The 13886-nt window shown below is 40.6% G+C and overlaps 2 protein-coding genes across 2 annotated transcripts; both read left to right on the top strand.

Moving 5' to 3' along the window:
• Window positions 1-590: 590 nt before the first annotated feature.
• Window positions 591-7367, top strand: TMBIM4 (transmembrane BAX inhibitor motif containing 4). The gene is made up of 7 exons (XM_059473211.1): window positions 591-697; window positions 1727-1835; window positions 3071-3176; window positions 4251-4284; window positions 5221-5338; window positions 5820-5865; window positions 6537-7367. Exons 1-7 carry the CDS (start codon window positions 604-606, stop codon window positions 6741-6743), a joined length of 714 nt encoding a protein of 237 aa, XP_059329194.1. The 5' UTR covers window positions 591-603; the 3' UTR covers window positions 6744-7367.
• Window positions 7368-7985: 618 nt separating this feature from the next.
• LLPH (LLP homolog, long-term synaptic facilitation factor) lies at window positions 7986-11056 on the top strand. Its single transcript, XM_059473312.1, has 2 exons — window positions 7986-8263; window positions 10831-11056. The coding sequence occupies exons 1-2, from the start codon at window positions 8083-8085 to the stop codon at window positions 10992-10994; spliced, it is 345 nt and encodes a 114-aa protein (XP_059329295.1). The 5' UTR covers window positions 7986-8082; the 3' UTR covers window positions 10995-11056.
• Window positions 11057-13886: the final 2830 nt, after the last annotated feature.

Below are 13886 nucleotides of genomic sequence, written 5' to 3'. Positions count from 1 at the left end.
ACATATATTTCTAAAGTGTCTGTTACTTCAGTTTCTTGGCGCACTTTACATAATATTCAAGAGTTAAACAAATACCCTGCTGCACAGGTTACCCACATCCCCAGATGGCGCCTTTTGTGATTTCTCAGTGTGAGCTCCCACACGTCCGACTGCACCAAGCGCTTTGTGACGCCTGAGAAACGCCGGGCATCTTTGCTTTCTGCTCAGTTACAGAGTTTGAAGGACGGGACACGCAACTAGGAGAAGGCCGAGGTAAAATTCTGCTTTGCAAGAAAGGTTTCTGGAAGTGAAGCCCGTCCCTGTGGGACACAGGCGGACGGGAGCATCAGCCCCACCGCCGCTCCCTCAGGCACCGCCGAACAGGCAGCGTGTGCAGCTGCAGCACCGTCCGGAGGGCAGCGGAGTGCCGCTGCGGCGAAGAGCAGCCCAAGGGCTGGGTTTCCCAGGCTCTGGAAGCTCCCCCAGGCCCTTCAGAGCTCAATTACACACGGCCAGTCCGCAGCGCCCGCCACAAAGCCCGCACCCGCGATCGACGCGCTCGGCCGCTCGGCGGGGCGCCCTGCTCGGTGCCACGCCCCCCGGAAGCGGAGAAGGACGGCGGCCATGGCGGGGGAGCAGCGCTACCCGCGGAGCTCCATCGAGGATGACTTCAACTATGGCAGCAACGTGGCCTCGGCCAGCGTCCACATCCGCATGGGTGAGGACTGCGGATGGGTGGGAGAGTCGCACGGCTCCGCCACAGCCCCCCGGCGCTTGCGGAGAGGTCCCGTTGCCCGCAGTGGCGGGGCGGTGAGGGGATGCCCTGCTCTCCCGGCAGGTGCCCCTGTGACACCCCGGTCACCCCCGGCCTTGAGCTGCACTCGGGCTCCGCGCAGTGTTTTAACCTGGCCGAAGGCTGTGAGTGCGGAGCCAGGGCGCTGTTTAGTCCAAGTCAGGCGTCAAGGGTGAGGGGCCGCGGCCGGCGGAGGCTTTGTCGTTTAACCGTGAGTGAAGGGGGTAGGTGTTCTCCGGAGAGCTGGTACCCGTGTTCCCGGTACCCTGCGGGATTCAGACCTGGTTCTGTTCAGCGTGATGAGTTTTGGAGTCCAGACATGAACCATGAGATGGTAGTCCCTGCACAGACGCACCTCCCTGAGGTGTGGAGGGAAAGCCTGGACGTGGCAGTGGGTGCCATGGTCTGTGACACGGCGCTGTTGGACTCTGTGCCCTCACAGGTCTTTTCCAAGCGTATTCATTCTGTGATTCATAAATACTAGAATTAGTGACTGTAATTACAGAAGTGTAGCCATGAGACTGAAGGATTGGAATTTCTTCTGTGAGGTGTGAAAACTTTTGTTTCTTCCAAGCATTTGGCATGCCTTCCATGTTAACCCTCTGTCAGTTAGGTCCATTAGGCACCAGGAACATGATGGAGAAGGTGTGCTGTCAGTATAGTGAGAATGGGTGTACATAAGTCTTAAACTGATCCAAAGTAAATTCCTTGCAAGTGTTTTCTATATTTCTTTTGTCATCATTGTTAATAGTTAATAATGGTGTCCAGGAATAAATGCAATTTTGCTGTAATACTGTGTCAGGTTTTCAAAGTAAAATGGCTTTTTACGACTTTGTGTTTTTTCACTATGACTTTATAACAGTTCCCTCTGAAAATGAAAACTTGTATCTGATTTACTGTTAAACTTTGAAGCTGTAAGTCAAAAGTGGTTTCATTTTTATTTTCCTTTTCCAGCATTTCTGCGAAAGGTGTACAGCATTCTTTCTGTTCAAGTTCTATTGACCACAGTCACGTCTGCAATCTTCCTATACTCTACTGGAGTGCAGGCATTTGTTCATGACAGGTAAATTCTAAGGTGAAATGCAGCTGTTTGGAATGTGTTAGGTATAAATTATGTAACTTGTTGCTACACTTTGTAATCATTTTTATAATCTGTGGTTTTGTTGCTGTAATAGATACTTTTAAACCTGATTAGGGAATAACTTTTCTTCTCTGACATTTTTCTCCTTGGTTTACTATGAAAACCATTATTACCTTTTTTGTTGTGTTGTTATTTTAATCAATGCTTTATTAATAGTGCTTATTTTAACATTAATGCTGTGCAAACTTTTACATGAGTTGCAGAACATCTCATTTACTGACATTTCTTGTTTTACAGTCTAAATACTATGGAATGCTGTTGTTTATAGGTGCCTGTTCCAAAAAGCAGAATCATGTCTTATTCCTCTTCCTCCCTCTCCCATCTTCTTTTTCCCCTTATCCCCTCCCCACTCCCCCAAAAGAATTAGTCTGCTTAAATTCCTGTGGGCGTGCTTCATTTTGCCTCTCAGATTTTCATGATAAAATAAGTCTCAGAATGTAAACTGTGGTGAACAGGCCAGGGAAAAGACCAGCTGGGAAAGGAGAGCACCGAGTCTAGCTTCAGTTTTCCTCCAAATGCACTTTTGGACTTCTACTTTCACTTTAAAGCCCAAATATAAAGGAGGAATAAACACTGCATGAAAGTTTCAATTTCTGTATAACCTATAGTGTATACAACAGTGGTTGTAAAACTACAGTTTTCTATATAAACTTGGTAATTTTAAATTGTCCTACTTGCTTGGAACTGTTGAGATTTTGTGTTTCATGTTGGCCCCATTTTTCTTAGAGGGCTACTGGAATGATTTAGCAATACTTACTGGTCACTACTGATTTTCTTTGGTGCAGTTAGTGCCCATGTTTGTTGCATTCGGGTGCTTATGGAAAATAGTTCTCTGAATATGGAGTTCAGAACAGGCAAAACAGTTTTACTTTGTATGGATGGATTTTCTTCTTTGTATGTGCTCATTTCCAGGTCATGGATTACTGGGCAATCTTCAGCTTTAGTATGAAAAAGTTGTCTTTACTTGTGGCTGTGCTATTTTTAACTGATTATCTGTAGTAGTCTTCTTTAAACAGCTTTATTGTAAACTTGCATTACATTTACTTTGGATATCTTTTCCTAGATGATCATTTAAAAATTTGAATTTATATAAACTGTTCCATAGTCTTACAGATATTTAGGTTTGATTACTTTTTTTTTAATATGGAATTTTACAGGCCTGCCTTGCTTTTGATATCTGGGTTTGGATCTCTGGCTGTAATCGTGGCACTGACCCTCTACAGACACCAGCACCCTGTTAATTTATACCTGCTGTTTGGATTTGTAAGTGTTTAACTAAGTTAAATTATTAATTAATTAATTAATTTGATGTAATAGTCCCTTGAATATCTGGCATTATAATTAATTCCTTGAAACTAGAGGTATGTAATTTGTTTTTCTTGCATTCCTTGAAAGATATCCTATATATTTATGAAGGTCTGAGTTACTTTTTGGAGATTCTGCCCACAGGTTGTTCCTACATAGCAGGCACTTCAGGTTTCTTTCAGCATCTTTTTAGAACGAGTGTTAGAATTTGGAACCAATTTGAGCAAGGGTTATTGCATGTGTGTAGAAATCTTATCTGCTCTTGTTGTTCTGTTGATGTCAGGGATTTTTTCTATGCAACTGCTCAGTAGGAAAGGAGGAGGTATTCCTGTTACTTGAATTGTTAAATGGACAGCCTTCAGCAGAGACCCAAACCAGCCATATGATTTATTCTTCCAGTTGTCTTTTTGATGCTAAATTCTGAGCATGTTTTCAGCACAGGCAGATCTGTCAGAGCTGTCCTCAAATTTTAGTCTTCTGCCTGAAGTTGCGAGTATGTAGATCCAGGCTAAGAGTTGCTCTTGGATATTTTGGATTATGTAGCAAATCAGTCTTCTGAAAAGAAGTCACAGTAGCTCAATTAAAATTTGATGTTTCAAGAGTTGCCTAAATTTTGTTTGTGATAAAACAGAAAGACAGCTTTGCTGTGAAGTAAACAGATTATTTAAAGGGTAAGTGTGGAAGGGAAACTGATGCAGACACTGTTAGACAGCTGTCCAACAAAATATTACAAATACATTACTTTTATAGCCCCTTGAATAGTTTGTCAGAAGTGTCATATAAATGCTGTGCACTTACAGTAGGAAATGTAAGTGACATTTTTCTATAGGAAAAGTGTGTCACTCATTTTCACTTTGTATTGTACTTTTTTAATGTAACACAACTTCCAGCCCAAGAGGACAGTATGATTGCCATTTTCTTGTTGAAAATTAAACATGTTTTCATACAGAAAGATTTAACAGGAGACCTAATGTTTAATGGTTTGATTTTTTTTTTCTTACCCTCCTCTTTTTTTGGGTTTGCTTTTTGTAGACTCTACTGGAAGCACTGACAGTTGCCATTACAGGTAAATAGTAGCCATCCTATTGTCTGATTTCATAAATAATTTGGAAAATGAATCCATTATATTGTACTAATTGCCATTAGGGTTTTCTAGATGTGACTGAAATGATAATGAATCCTGTTTGAAAATTTCAATGACAGTGATAGGAGTTCAGCAAAACCAGGAAATCAAGGGAGAAAACTGAATTCTGATTCAGAAATGAAACTGTATAAACTTGAAGTGAGAAATTGGGGAATCCATTCTTTCAGTATAGTTAAAAATGTTCTTTTTCATAATGTTCAGATTGATCTTAAAAGTTGAAATAGTCCTACTTGCCCCCTCAATTTCCTCAAAGGGAATCTGAGTTTGGAGAATTCTGTGCTTCATGGTCAGGGTTGAAATGAGGCAGTGTGCAGTCACATCATGGCATCATCTTGAACTATACCTTAGTGCATAAGATGAATCCTCTTCATTGTGGCCTATGATATCCTGATTTGGGGAAAGGAAAGAAGAAGGAGGAAGGAGGGAAGAAAAAGATTGCACGTGTTTCTGCTATCTTTCCTTTCCTGTCCCCTAATCAAAACTTTGAGCATTTTTAGGGGATTGTTTTATTTTTCTCCTTGTTGCAATATTGTGAAAAATTAATACAGTTTTTTTCCTTAAGATCTTTGTTATCTGTGCTTAAAATCCTTTTGCTTTGTTTTGTTGCTGTGTTCATAATTCTGACTAGGGAATACCTTTTATTTTCATTTAAGAAGCTACAGCTATAAAGTAACTGTCAAACTTAGTACACAATCCCTGAGTCCTATGATCATGAATTTGAAATGCAAAGACAAGTTCAGGCCTAATTTACCAAATTTTGTTCACAGTTAAGTTTAAATTTCTGTTTCCTCAAAAGATAACTCAGCAAATACATAAGGTGGAGTTCTTTAATTGACAGATTGCTCTTTCTGTTTATAGTGAGTTTCTATGATGTCTCCATCGTCTTGCAAGCCTTTATTCTTACTACTGCTGTATTTCTTGGATTGACTGCATATACCTTGCAGTCAAAGAGAGATTTCAGCAAATTTGGAGCAGGGTATGTTGTCATATTGATGATTTTTTTTAAAAATTATTTGTTGTTGTTAAGGTTTTGGGGTTTTTTTCTTTCTTAAACCAAGCTTTGCAGGTATAGTAAGGAATACATGTCAATAGAACCTGCTTCAAGGGAATGGTGAGGGTTATTTATTTAAAATTATTCATTTTACCCACTTCTGATCCTTGGTAAATTCTTTTCAGTGATAAAGAATCTTAAAACAATTAGAAAACTAGTTTACATGGATTTTTCACTGAGAGAGAAGGCAGATGTTTCAAATCTTTAAAAAAATTAAAGTTAGAACATAACTTTTGAAAGCTTTACAAAACCTTTACTGCTGAGACCAGTAAACAGTTGGCATCTTAAGAATTCCAGACATTTACTTGCCATATATATTGTGAAGAGATTTTAGAAAGGAGGATATTTTAAGTTAAGGCTAAAAGAATGTATATTGTTGGTCACAGTGTAATTTATTTTCTTTCAGCCTCTTTGCTTGTTTGTGGATTTTAATCATCTCAGGTTTCTTGAGGGTAAGATATTTTGTGTTCACAGTTCAAAGATATTCACAGTATGACAGAATGGTGTGGGTTGGGAGGGACCTTAAAGATCATCTATTCCACCCCCCTGCCATGAGCAGGGACACCTTCCACTAAGATCAGGTCACTCAGACCTGTTACTGACTTCTGGTGTAACTAAAAGGTTTGGATCAGCCCACTGTAGCTTAATGAAAGAAAATTGTTAGCCAGATCCATTACTGTTCTACATCATGCTGGTCATCATTTAACCACACATTTTCAAGTTAGATTTTTGTTGGGTGCTGTTCTTGCCAACATAAAAGGGGTATTTGGGTTGATTGATGAAATTTGTCAATTGAGATCCACTACTTGATGAAGAGAATGTGAAGAAAATTTGAGATTTAATTATATTTTGGTTTTCTAGTTTCTAGTTTTCTAGTCTGCTGTTAGTATTCTGGAGACCAGACCTTCCTCCCTCTTAAATGGAGGCACTTTTACTCAGTCAGAGATTGTGTGACTGGAGAGTATATGGAATAAGAGCATTGAAATATTACCATAATACTGTGGTTTTGTGTACATGACAGTAGAAAGACTGTGTTTTAAATGTGGCATATCATTATGTAGGGATTTTAATATTTAAAAAATGAAATTCACAAGTATCTTTTTCATATTTTATCTGCCTCCAGCTGTTTTTCTATAGTGAGACAGTAGAGTTGGTGTTTGCTGCTGCTGGAGCTCTTCTGTTCTGTGGATTTATTATTTATGACACTCATCTGCTGATGCACAAGTTGTCCCCTGAAGAGTACATACTGGCTGCAATCAATCTCTACTTGGACATCATAAATCTGTTCCTACACCTGCTGCGTTTTCTGGAGGCATTTAATAAAAAATAGTTAAAAGCAGAGTGGTTTGACTACAGCACAATTAAAGTTAAGTTTATGGATGATCTGCAAACTCTGTAGTTCTGCCTTCTAAAGACTGAATCTTTATTATGTTTGCATTCCATGCATATTGGTCTCTCCTTAGGGGGAAAAATGCCTTTTTACATAGCTACAGTTCTTCTCCATGTATATTATGTAGTTAACATGCTGTCTTCATTACAGTCACTTTTTTAATCACTCAATTTGCAGTGTAATTAATGATTGAAATTTTGCCAACTCCTGTTTACTTCAGAATAAGCTTCCCTGCTGTTCTGTAGCTGCTGAAAATGTTTCCTTTGGGATTGATCATTTGTTTATGTACCACATAAGGGTAGCATGAGTTTATCATTGTGCAATGTTTCACTAAGATAATTTTTTTTTTGTTTGGTAAATTGAAATGCTGTCTCTGTCAGAGGTATTCTGTCCTAGTTAAGGGCTGTCACTATGGAAGCTGTGAGGGTGTTAAAACAATTAAAGGGAATATTCTTTATTTTAGTACTATTTATTGCCTATCAGTGTTCTGAAAAATCATTTGGAGATTGATTATGGCATTTTATGAACTTATGTATAATAAAACTCACTGTGTGTCAATAAAAATTGGAAAGCCTTTAGTCTGTTCTTGGAGAACTTCGGGATGCTGAGAATGAGCGCTGCAGACGGGTCGGTGCTGGCAGGGTAGAGGTGCTGGGACTGTGGCTGCTTCCCACGCTGTGGGATGCTGGAGGGGCAGGCAGCCTAAAAACGGTTTTGAAAGGCTTCCTTCCTGTTTGGTAAGGGATTGTTACTGCTCGCAGTCCTGTCAGTGAGGGGTGGGAGACGAGGAATGCCGTACTTGGGGAAGGTGCGCTCCTGCCCGCCCCACGCTGCCACCGAGTGCGCTTTCCGTGAGGCCGTCCAGCGGATGGGTTTGAGCGAGTGTCATAGCCTTAGGATTTCATTCAGAACAGCGGGGCAGGAGCTAAGAACAAATGCCTGCTTTTTACGTTGTGATGGAGCACACGTTTTTCCTTTCATGCCTTCCGCTCGCCCCGGCCGCGCAGCGCCGTCCGGCACAGCCCCTCAGCGGCGCAAGCCGGAATGCGGCTGCGCGCTCGCTCCGACAATTACGGTAGAGCCCATCTGCCCCCGCGGGCGGCCGGGCGCCTCCGTGTGCGCATGCGCGGGCGGGCCGCGTGGCCTGGCGGGAGTGTGTGTGGCGGCCTCGCGCGCGGCAGGTGAGTGTGTGGCGCCCCCCCCTCTCCCCGAGTGCGAGCGACCTCCGCCGTGAGCGCGCGAGCCCCCGTGAGCACTCTCGCTTCCCTCCCCGCAGGACATGGCGAAGAGCCTGAGGAGCAAATGGAGGAGGAAGATGCGGGCGGAGAAGAGGAAGAAGAACGCGCCCAAGGAGCTGGAGAGGCTGAAGAAGATCCTGGGAACCAAAGCGGATGTCATCATGGAGGAGGTCAAGGAGGTGGCGACCGTGGTGCCCCCCGAGAAGGTCCTGGAGGCGAAAGGTGAGTGCAGTTTCTCCCTCCCCGGAGCGGCAGGGCCCCGGTGCTGTTACTGCCCTGTGGCTCTCACCGCCGCCATCAGCCGTGTGAGTGCTTGTTACAGGAGGAGAACAGGCACTCGGCAAACCTGTGTTTTAAAGCTAAAACACTGACTCTGGTCCTCTCGCAACACTGGCATCCATACTGTCCATACTGCATCCGGTCACTTGCGGAAGAAGGTTATTAACATTTGTATGTTAATAACAATAACAAAGTATGTAATGTTTTGTATGGAGAAACATCTCTGAGACCCTCAGGTGAATGTGGATTCACCAGTTGGCAGTTGTTCCAATCACAGCATTATGTTTGCTGCCAAACCGTCCTAATTTGAGGAGGCTGCTAAACATAAAGTAGTTGGGGCAGGAATAATACGGGCCCAGTTTCTGAATACTAATTAGTGTTGCATTGCCACGTGGTGCAGGAGTGGATGGTATTAGGTGTCCATAAATAATGCCATCTTCCTCCTTGTGTCTGGAATCATATGTAAAATGTAAAGGAAGTAACCCAGGGAGGGGAAACAAAGGTTTTCAATAGCTGCATACTGGATGGGAGTCAGAACGACACCTCCTCTTTCCAAAATTGACGTCCAAACTAAATCATAGTCTTATTTTGATTCTCCAATTTGTGCCACTTAAGATGTTCTGATCCTGGAAATGGAAATAAAATGGTATGTATACTTGTCCAATTAAGGTTAGCTTCAAGTATAATCTGTAATTTTCTCCATGGTTCAGATTTGTCCTAGAAACCGGGTGTAAAAGTTATTCTTTAAAGGTTAGTTAGAATTGAATTTCCAAAATGTTTTGGAACGCTGTCAGACTTCTGATGCTGAAGGAGAAATCATTCCTTTAAACCTGGTTTCTGAAATAAATACATGGCTATCTGTAATTTTTGCACCTCCTTCCAACTCTGCTGGCAACTTCTCTATAGTGGCCAGTTTCAGCTGGCTTTTTCAGAGAGATAGCAGCCTCAGAAATACCTAAGAAAATATGTATTTCACAAAACAGCTACAAGTTTTGTGAAAATAATGGTGTTTTCTTTGAGAGGACTTCTCAGGACTAAGTGTAGGAGCTCGCATTGCCAAGTGTTACAAGAACTGAAGTAGATAAAAACTTCACCCATAATATGTACTTACTGCAGACAGATAAATAATTTTCCAGCCGAAGAAAGTATATAGGTAAATATTGCTGACATCTTACCCTATTACTTTAGGGTATTGTTTACAGCACACTGTGATTTTTTTTTTCCGTTTTTCTTAAGAAAAAAATAATATAAGGTCTGCTGTGCTGGATAGGCTTTTGGTTCTGCCACCAGCCCCTGTGCTGATTCTCTGCTGATTGCAAGTATTTGCAGGCCCCCCAGTTTAGGGCTCCATAAGCATCTCTGTGATGCAGATTCCTGTAGCCTCTCAACCTCAGCTGTTGAAGCAGCATGTTGGCCTTTTCTTCCTGAGCTTTGTCTCCCAACATTAGACAAGCAGTACGTAAAAGTCTTTTTTCCTCTCCATAAAACTTGTGGTAAAGGCTTGAGTTGCACACATATGGTTTGGGAACAAGGTTGGGATGAAATTACAGAGCTCAGTTGCAGTTAGTACTTAGCAAAGTGCTCCTCTTGCACTTTGTTATCTCCTGAGACATGACGTTCATGGGATGTTAGGCAGCTGGGGACACTGTTCTTGGGAGTGACCATGTCATGGGCAGTCTTCCTCACCTCCTGGGAGTGACCGTGTCATGGGCAGTCTTCCTCACCTCCTGGGAGTGACCATGTCATGGGCAGTCTTCCTCACCTCCTGGGAGTGACCGTGTCATGGGCAGTCTTCCTCACCTCCTGGGAGTGACCATGTCATGGGCAGTCTTCCTCACCTCCTGGGAGTGACCGTGTCATGGGCAGTCTTCCTCACCTCTTGGGAGTGACCGTGTCATGGGCAGTCTTCCTCACCTCTTGGGAGTGACCGTGTCATGGGCAGTCTTCCTCATTGTAGGGATTAATCCTCTCCTGCCTGTCAATGTGTTAGACGTGATGTCATGCTCACACCTTGAGGCAAGTGTGGCATCACTGGCTGATAATTACTACTGTCATTGTATTTCACCTTTTCTCCTTACTATTCTTTTCACTTGTATTCATTTTCCACTCAGAATAATTTCTTAGAGCAGATCTTAAATGTTACATCCTAAAAAGTGTGTAATTGTGCATATCTTTCAGTAAGCCTCTGGCTTCATGCATGCTTCCGTGATGGAATTACAGTGTTCTTAGACACAGGATTACAACAGATTGCTGATGAAAGAATAAGATGCTTTGCCCATACATGACCTTTAGGAAAAATATTGCACATTTACTGTCAACTCTTGAAGTTCTTGGGTTGCAGTTACATTGGTTTGGAAAGTGCTTTCAGTTTATAAACCCTTCAGTTCTCTATGTACAAATACTGTTGTGTCTAGGAATATTTTTATCATTTGGGGGAATCTAGTAACAAAATAGCTTCTGTGAAGCTGATTCAGATATTTTACTCACTAAAAATCCCTTTAATTTTTCAGATGACTGCAAAATGGAGCTGGATAATAAACGAAACAAAAAAACTCTTCTAGACCAGCATGGACAGTACCCAATATGGATGAATTCCAGGCAAAGAAAGAAGCTCAAGGCCCAGCGTGTTAAAGGGAAAAAAAAATCAAAAGTGGCCAAAGGCCTCGTCTGGTAAAATCAGTTTTGTAAAGATCATGAATATTTTATTTAACAAAATAAATTTTCCACATAAATTTATGAGATTTTGTGCTTGGTCACTGCATATAATTTATTGTGTTGAATGAATTTTTGAAGAGACTGTTTGGCCGGCAAATGGTGAAAGAAATTGCAGTTTGGTGTCTGCCAAACTTAAAAAGCAAGCTGAGTGCCTTTGAATAACTAATTGTGTGTGGTTATCTGTTTTCCTGGGGGGGTGAGCGTCTTCGTCTTTTATACTGTGAGCACCAAAAACAGTAAAGGAAATCCTAAAAGTAATTAAACCAAATGGTTTTGTACTGTGGTCTTTGTCAGTGTGACTTGTCTTTTAGTAAAAATAGCCAAAGGTTTCTGTAAACACACAGTATCCTTTAAATCTTCCTGTAAAATTTGTTGCACTGACTTGTGTTGCTTTAAACATCTGATAATTAACAAAAATATATTTTCATATGTAACTCCAAAATTTTTATGCTGAAACAACACCAGAGCCTCATGAAAATTCTGCAAGTAAAACGAGAAAGTGTTAGTCTGACATAAGTTCACAAAGAGAACAACAAAATATTTCATTGCTGTCTGCAACAGAAATACTGCAGGAACTAAATAAGTGCAAGTACAACCAGTTATTTTATTATTAAAATGAGAGAACACAAATGCACCAAATGGAAATAAAACCATTTTATTTAAGATCTTTTCCAAGTTTTAGTAAAGTAAATGAGAATTTTGCTTTCCATATATATTTTCAGTAGCCTTTTATTCCTTTTAAATGGTACTTACTTATCCTGCTTTACAATGTGTGCATAGGATAAAATACTGCGTGATTGTGTAACAGATGCCATTTGTGTGATTAGCTACATTTGGGTGCATATTACTTGGCAATAACATGTGATGACGGATGCAAGGCTTAGTTGCCCTGAAAGCTTGTGTTTTTAAAATGTCTCTCATTTCAAGGATGGAAATAATTACAGTACCAACACTGCAGTATGTTGCCTTTTCAAGTACCAGGCATGGGTACAGGGCATAACCTTTGTCCAGCTTCATGAGATGAGATCAATGTTCTGTGATTAGCCACAAATTGTGGTTTGTATCCATTATGATAACTTGGGCACAGGAAAGAAGATCTGTTATTTTAATTACACTAGGTTGTAGTATGCTAAACTCTGGTAAGATGAGCTCAGTGTGATAGAAAATTAAGTTTTTCTGGAAAAAAGCTGTGGGCTTATTACTATTGTTAGGGAAAGGTATATAAATTACAACAACGTTAAAGGAAAAACCAATGTGTCTTCTATTTTCACATAAATTGACATTTAATGACTTGCTAAGATATATAGGTGACATATTACCAAATTATATACTATTGATAACTTTATATTTTAAAAATATTTCCATTAAGTTGATAAAAGCCCTGCTAGTTGATAAAAACAGCTGCTGCTATCAATTTTTTTTCGGTCTTACTAGATAAATGGATCTAGATTTTGGTATCAAACGTATCCAAATGTTAGCATGTAGATTAGGACTACTTTAAAAGTGATTCATGTGGAGGAAACTGTTTATGAATGTGTTTAACCAGGAATGAAATGGAATGAACAGTCAGACTGTATTTATTTATTGTTGTAACAATGTAGGCTTTATTTGGCTTAATACATGCTTTGGGGAATTGAGGAGGGGAGCTTCTTGGGTTAAGTGTGAAAAAACAATTGTTTTCTTCTGTAAAGTAAGCAGAGTGCTATTTTTGACATGTTTGTAAATCAGATGACTTTCAAGCAGCTCCCTTGGGAAAGCAGGCTGCTTTTCCTGAGTGGAGATGATTAAACTGGCAAAGTCCCCCTGTTTAGATGTACAGCTTCAGTCAGTTTATTTAGGTGCACAGCCATCATCTGCCTCATCTTCATCGAGCCTGCCACCGCTGCACTGCCCTTACGCTGTCCTCTCTCCAGAGCTGTTTCACTGCTGCTTCTTCTACAACAGAAAATTACCTTCATAACTGAATAGTCATGCTTATTTGTGCTTTTATGACCTAACCCTGAGCTTTGTTGTGTAGCTTTATTAGTCAACTGCTTTTGTGACCAGATTAAGAATTTGAATCTTAAGTGAAAGACAGCAGATGCTGCACTGATGTTTTATTTAGAAGTTGCTTCCTTCCTGTAACAATACTGGCTGTGTGAGGTATTTCCTTCGTGGTGTCCGGGATAAAGTCAAACATGTTCACTTAAACTACAGATATTTTAAGACATCCTGTTTGATTTTTGAGGTGAAATGGAGGATAAGAAAGGAATAAACCTGGTCTTTACTGGAACAGAGCTCTTGGTGTAGTACCAGTGTATTGTGTACAATGTCATACCTCACTCAGGTGAGGCAGAGCTCTCTATGGGCCAGGAAATATTTTTGATATTTTATAATATTTTGTTTGGGTGGGATTTGTAATCCAAGCTAAAAGCTTGCTTGTAGACAGACAGCAGGAACCTGGCTAAACATGCAGCATGGATGTAACCAGAGCCTAAGTCATGGATACAGCAGGGAAATTCTGCTTTCTGCGATTTGAGTATATACTGTATGTGGAGACTGTAATTTTGTATTTGGAATTTGTTTTGACCAACTCCATTTTTTGAATGGAAATACCAAATTACTTAGCTGCCTTTGAGTATTTGATTCATACTGCTGAATCTAAAACATGTTTCTGTTTGAGTTGATGGAAAAAGCCATGTTTCCTTCCAATAGAAATTAATTTAAACATAATTGGTTTTGACTGAAATACATATTTTAAAACTCCACAGAGGGATTTTCAAAGAAGTAACTGATCTGCTTCTAAACAGCATTCTAATAATATCATAATTCATTGGTCTTTACTTAAAGAATGTTATTTAGGTTGGAGTTT

The sequence above is a fragment of the Ammospiza nelsoni genome, chromosome 5 (assembly GCF_027579445.1).
Source record: "Ammospiza nelsoni isolate bAmmNel1 chromosome 5, bAmmNel1.pri, whole genome shotgun sequence".
Taxonomy (NCBI): domain Eukaryota; kingdom Metazoa; phylum Chordata; class Aves; order Passeriformes; family Passerellidae; genus Ammospiza; species Ammospiza nelsoni.
The sequence above is the reverse complement of the archived record's forward strand: the minus strand, read 5'-3'. Positions and strand labels throughout refer to the sequence as shown.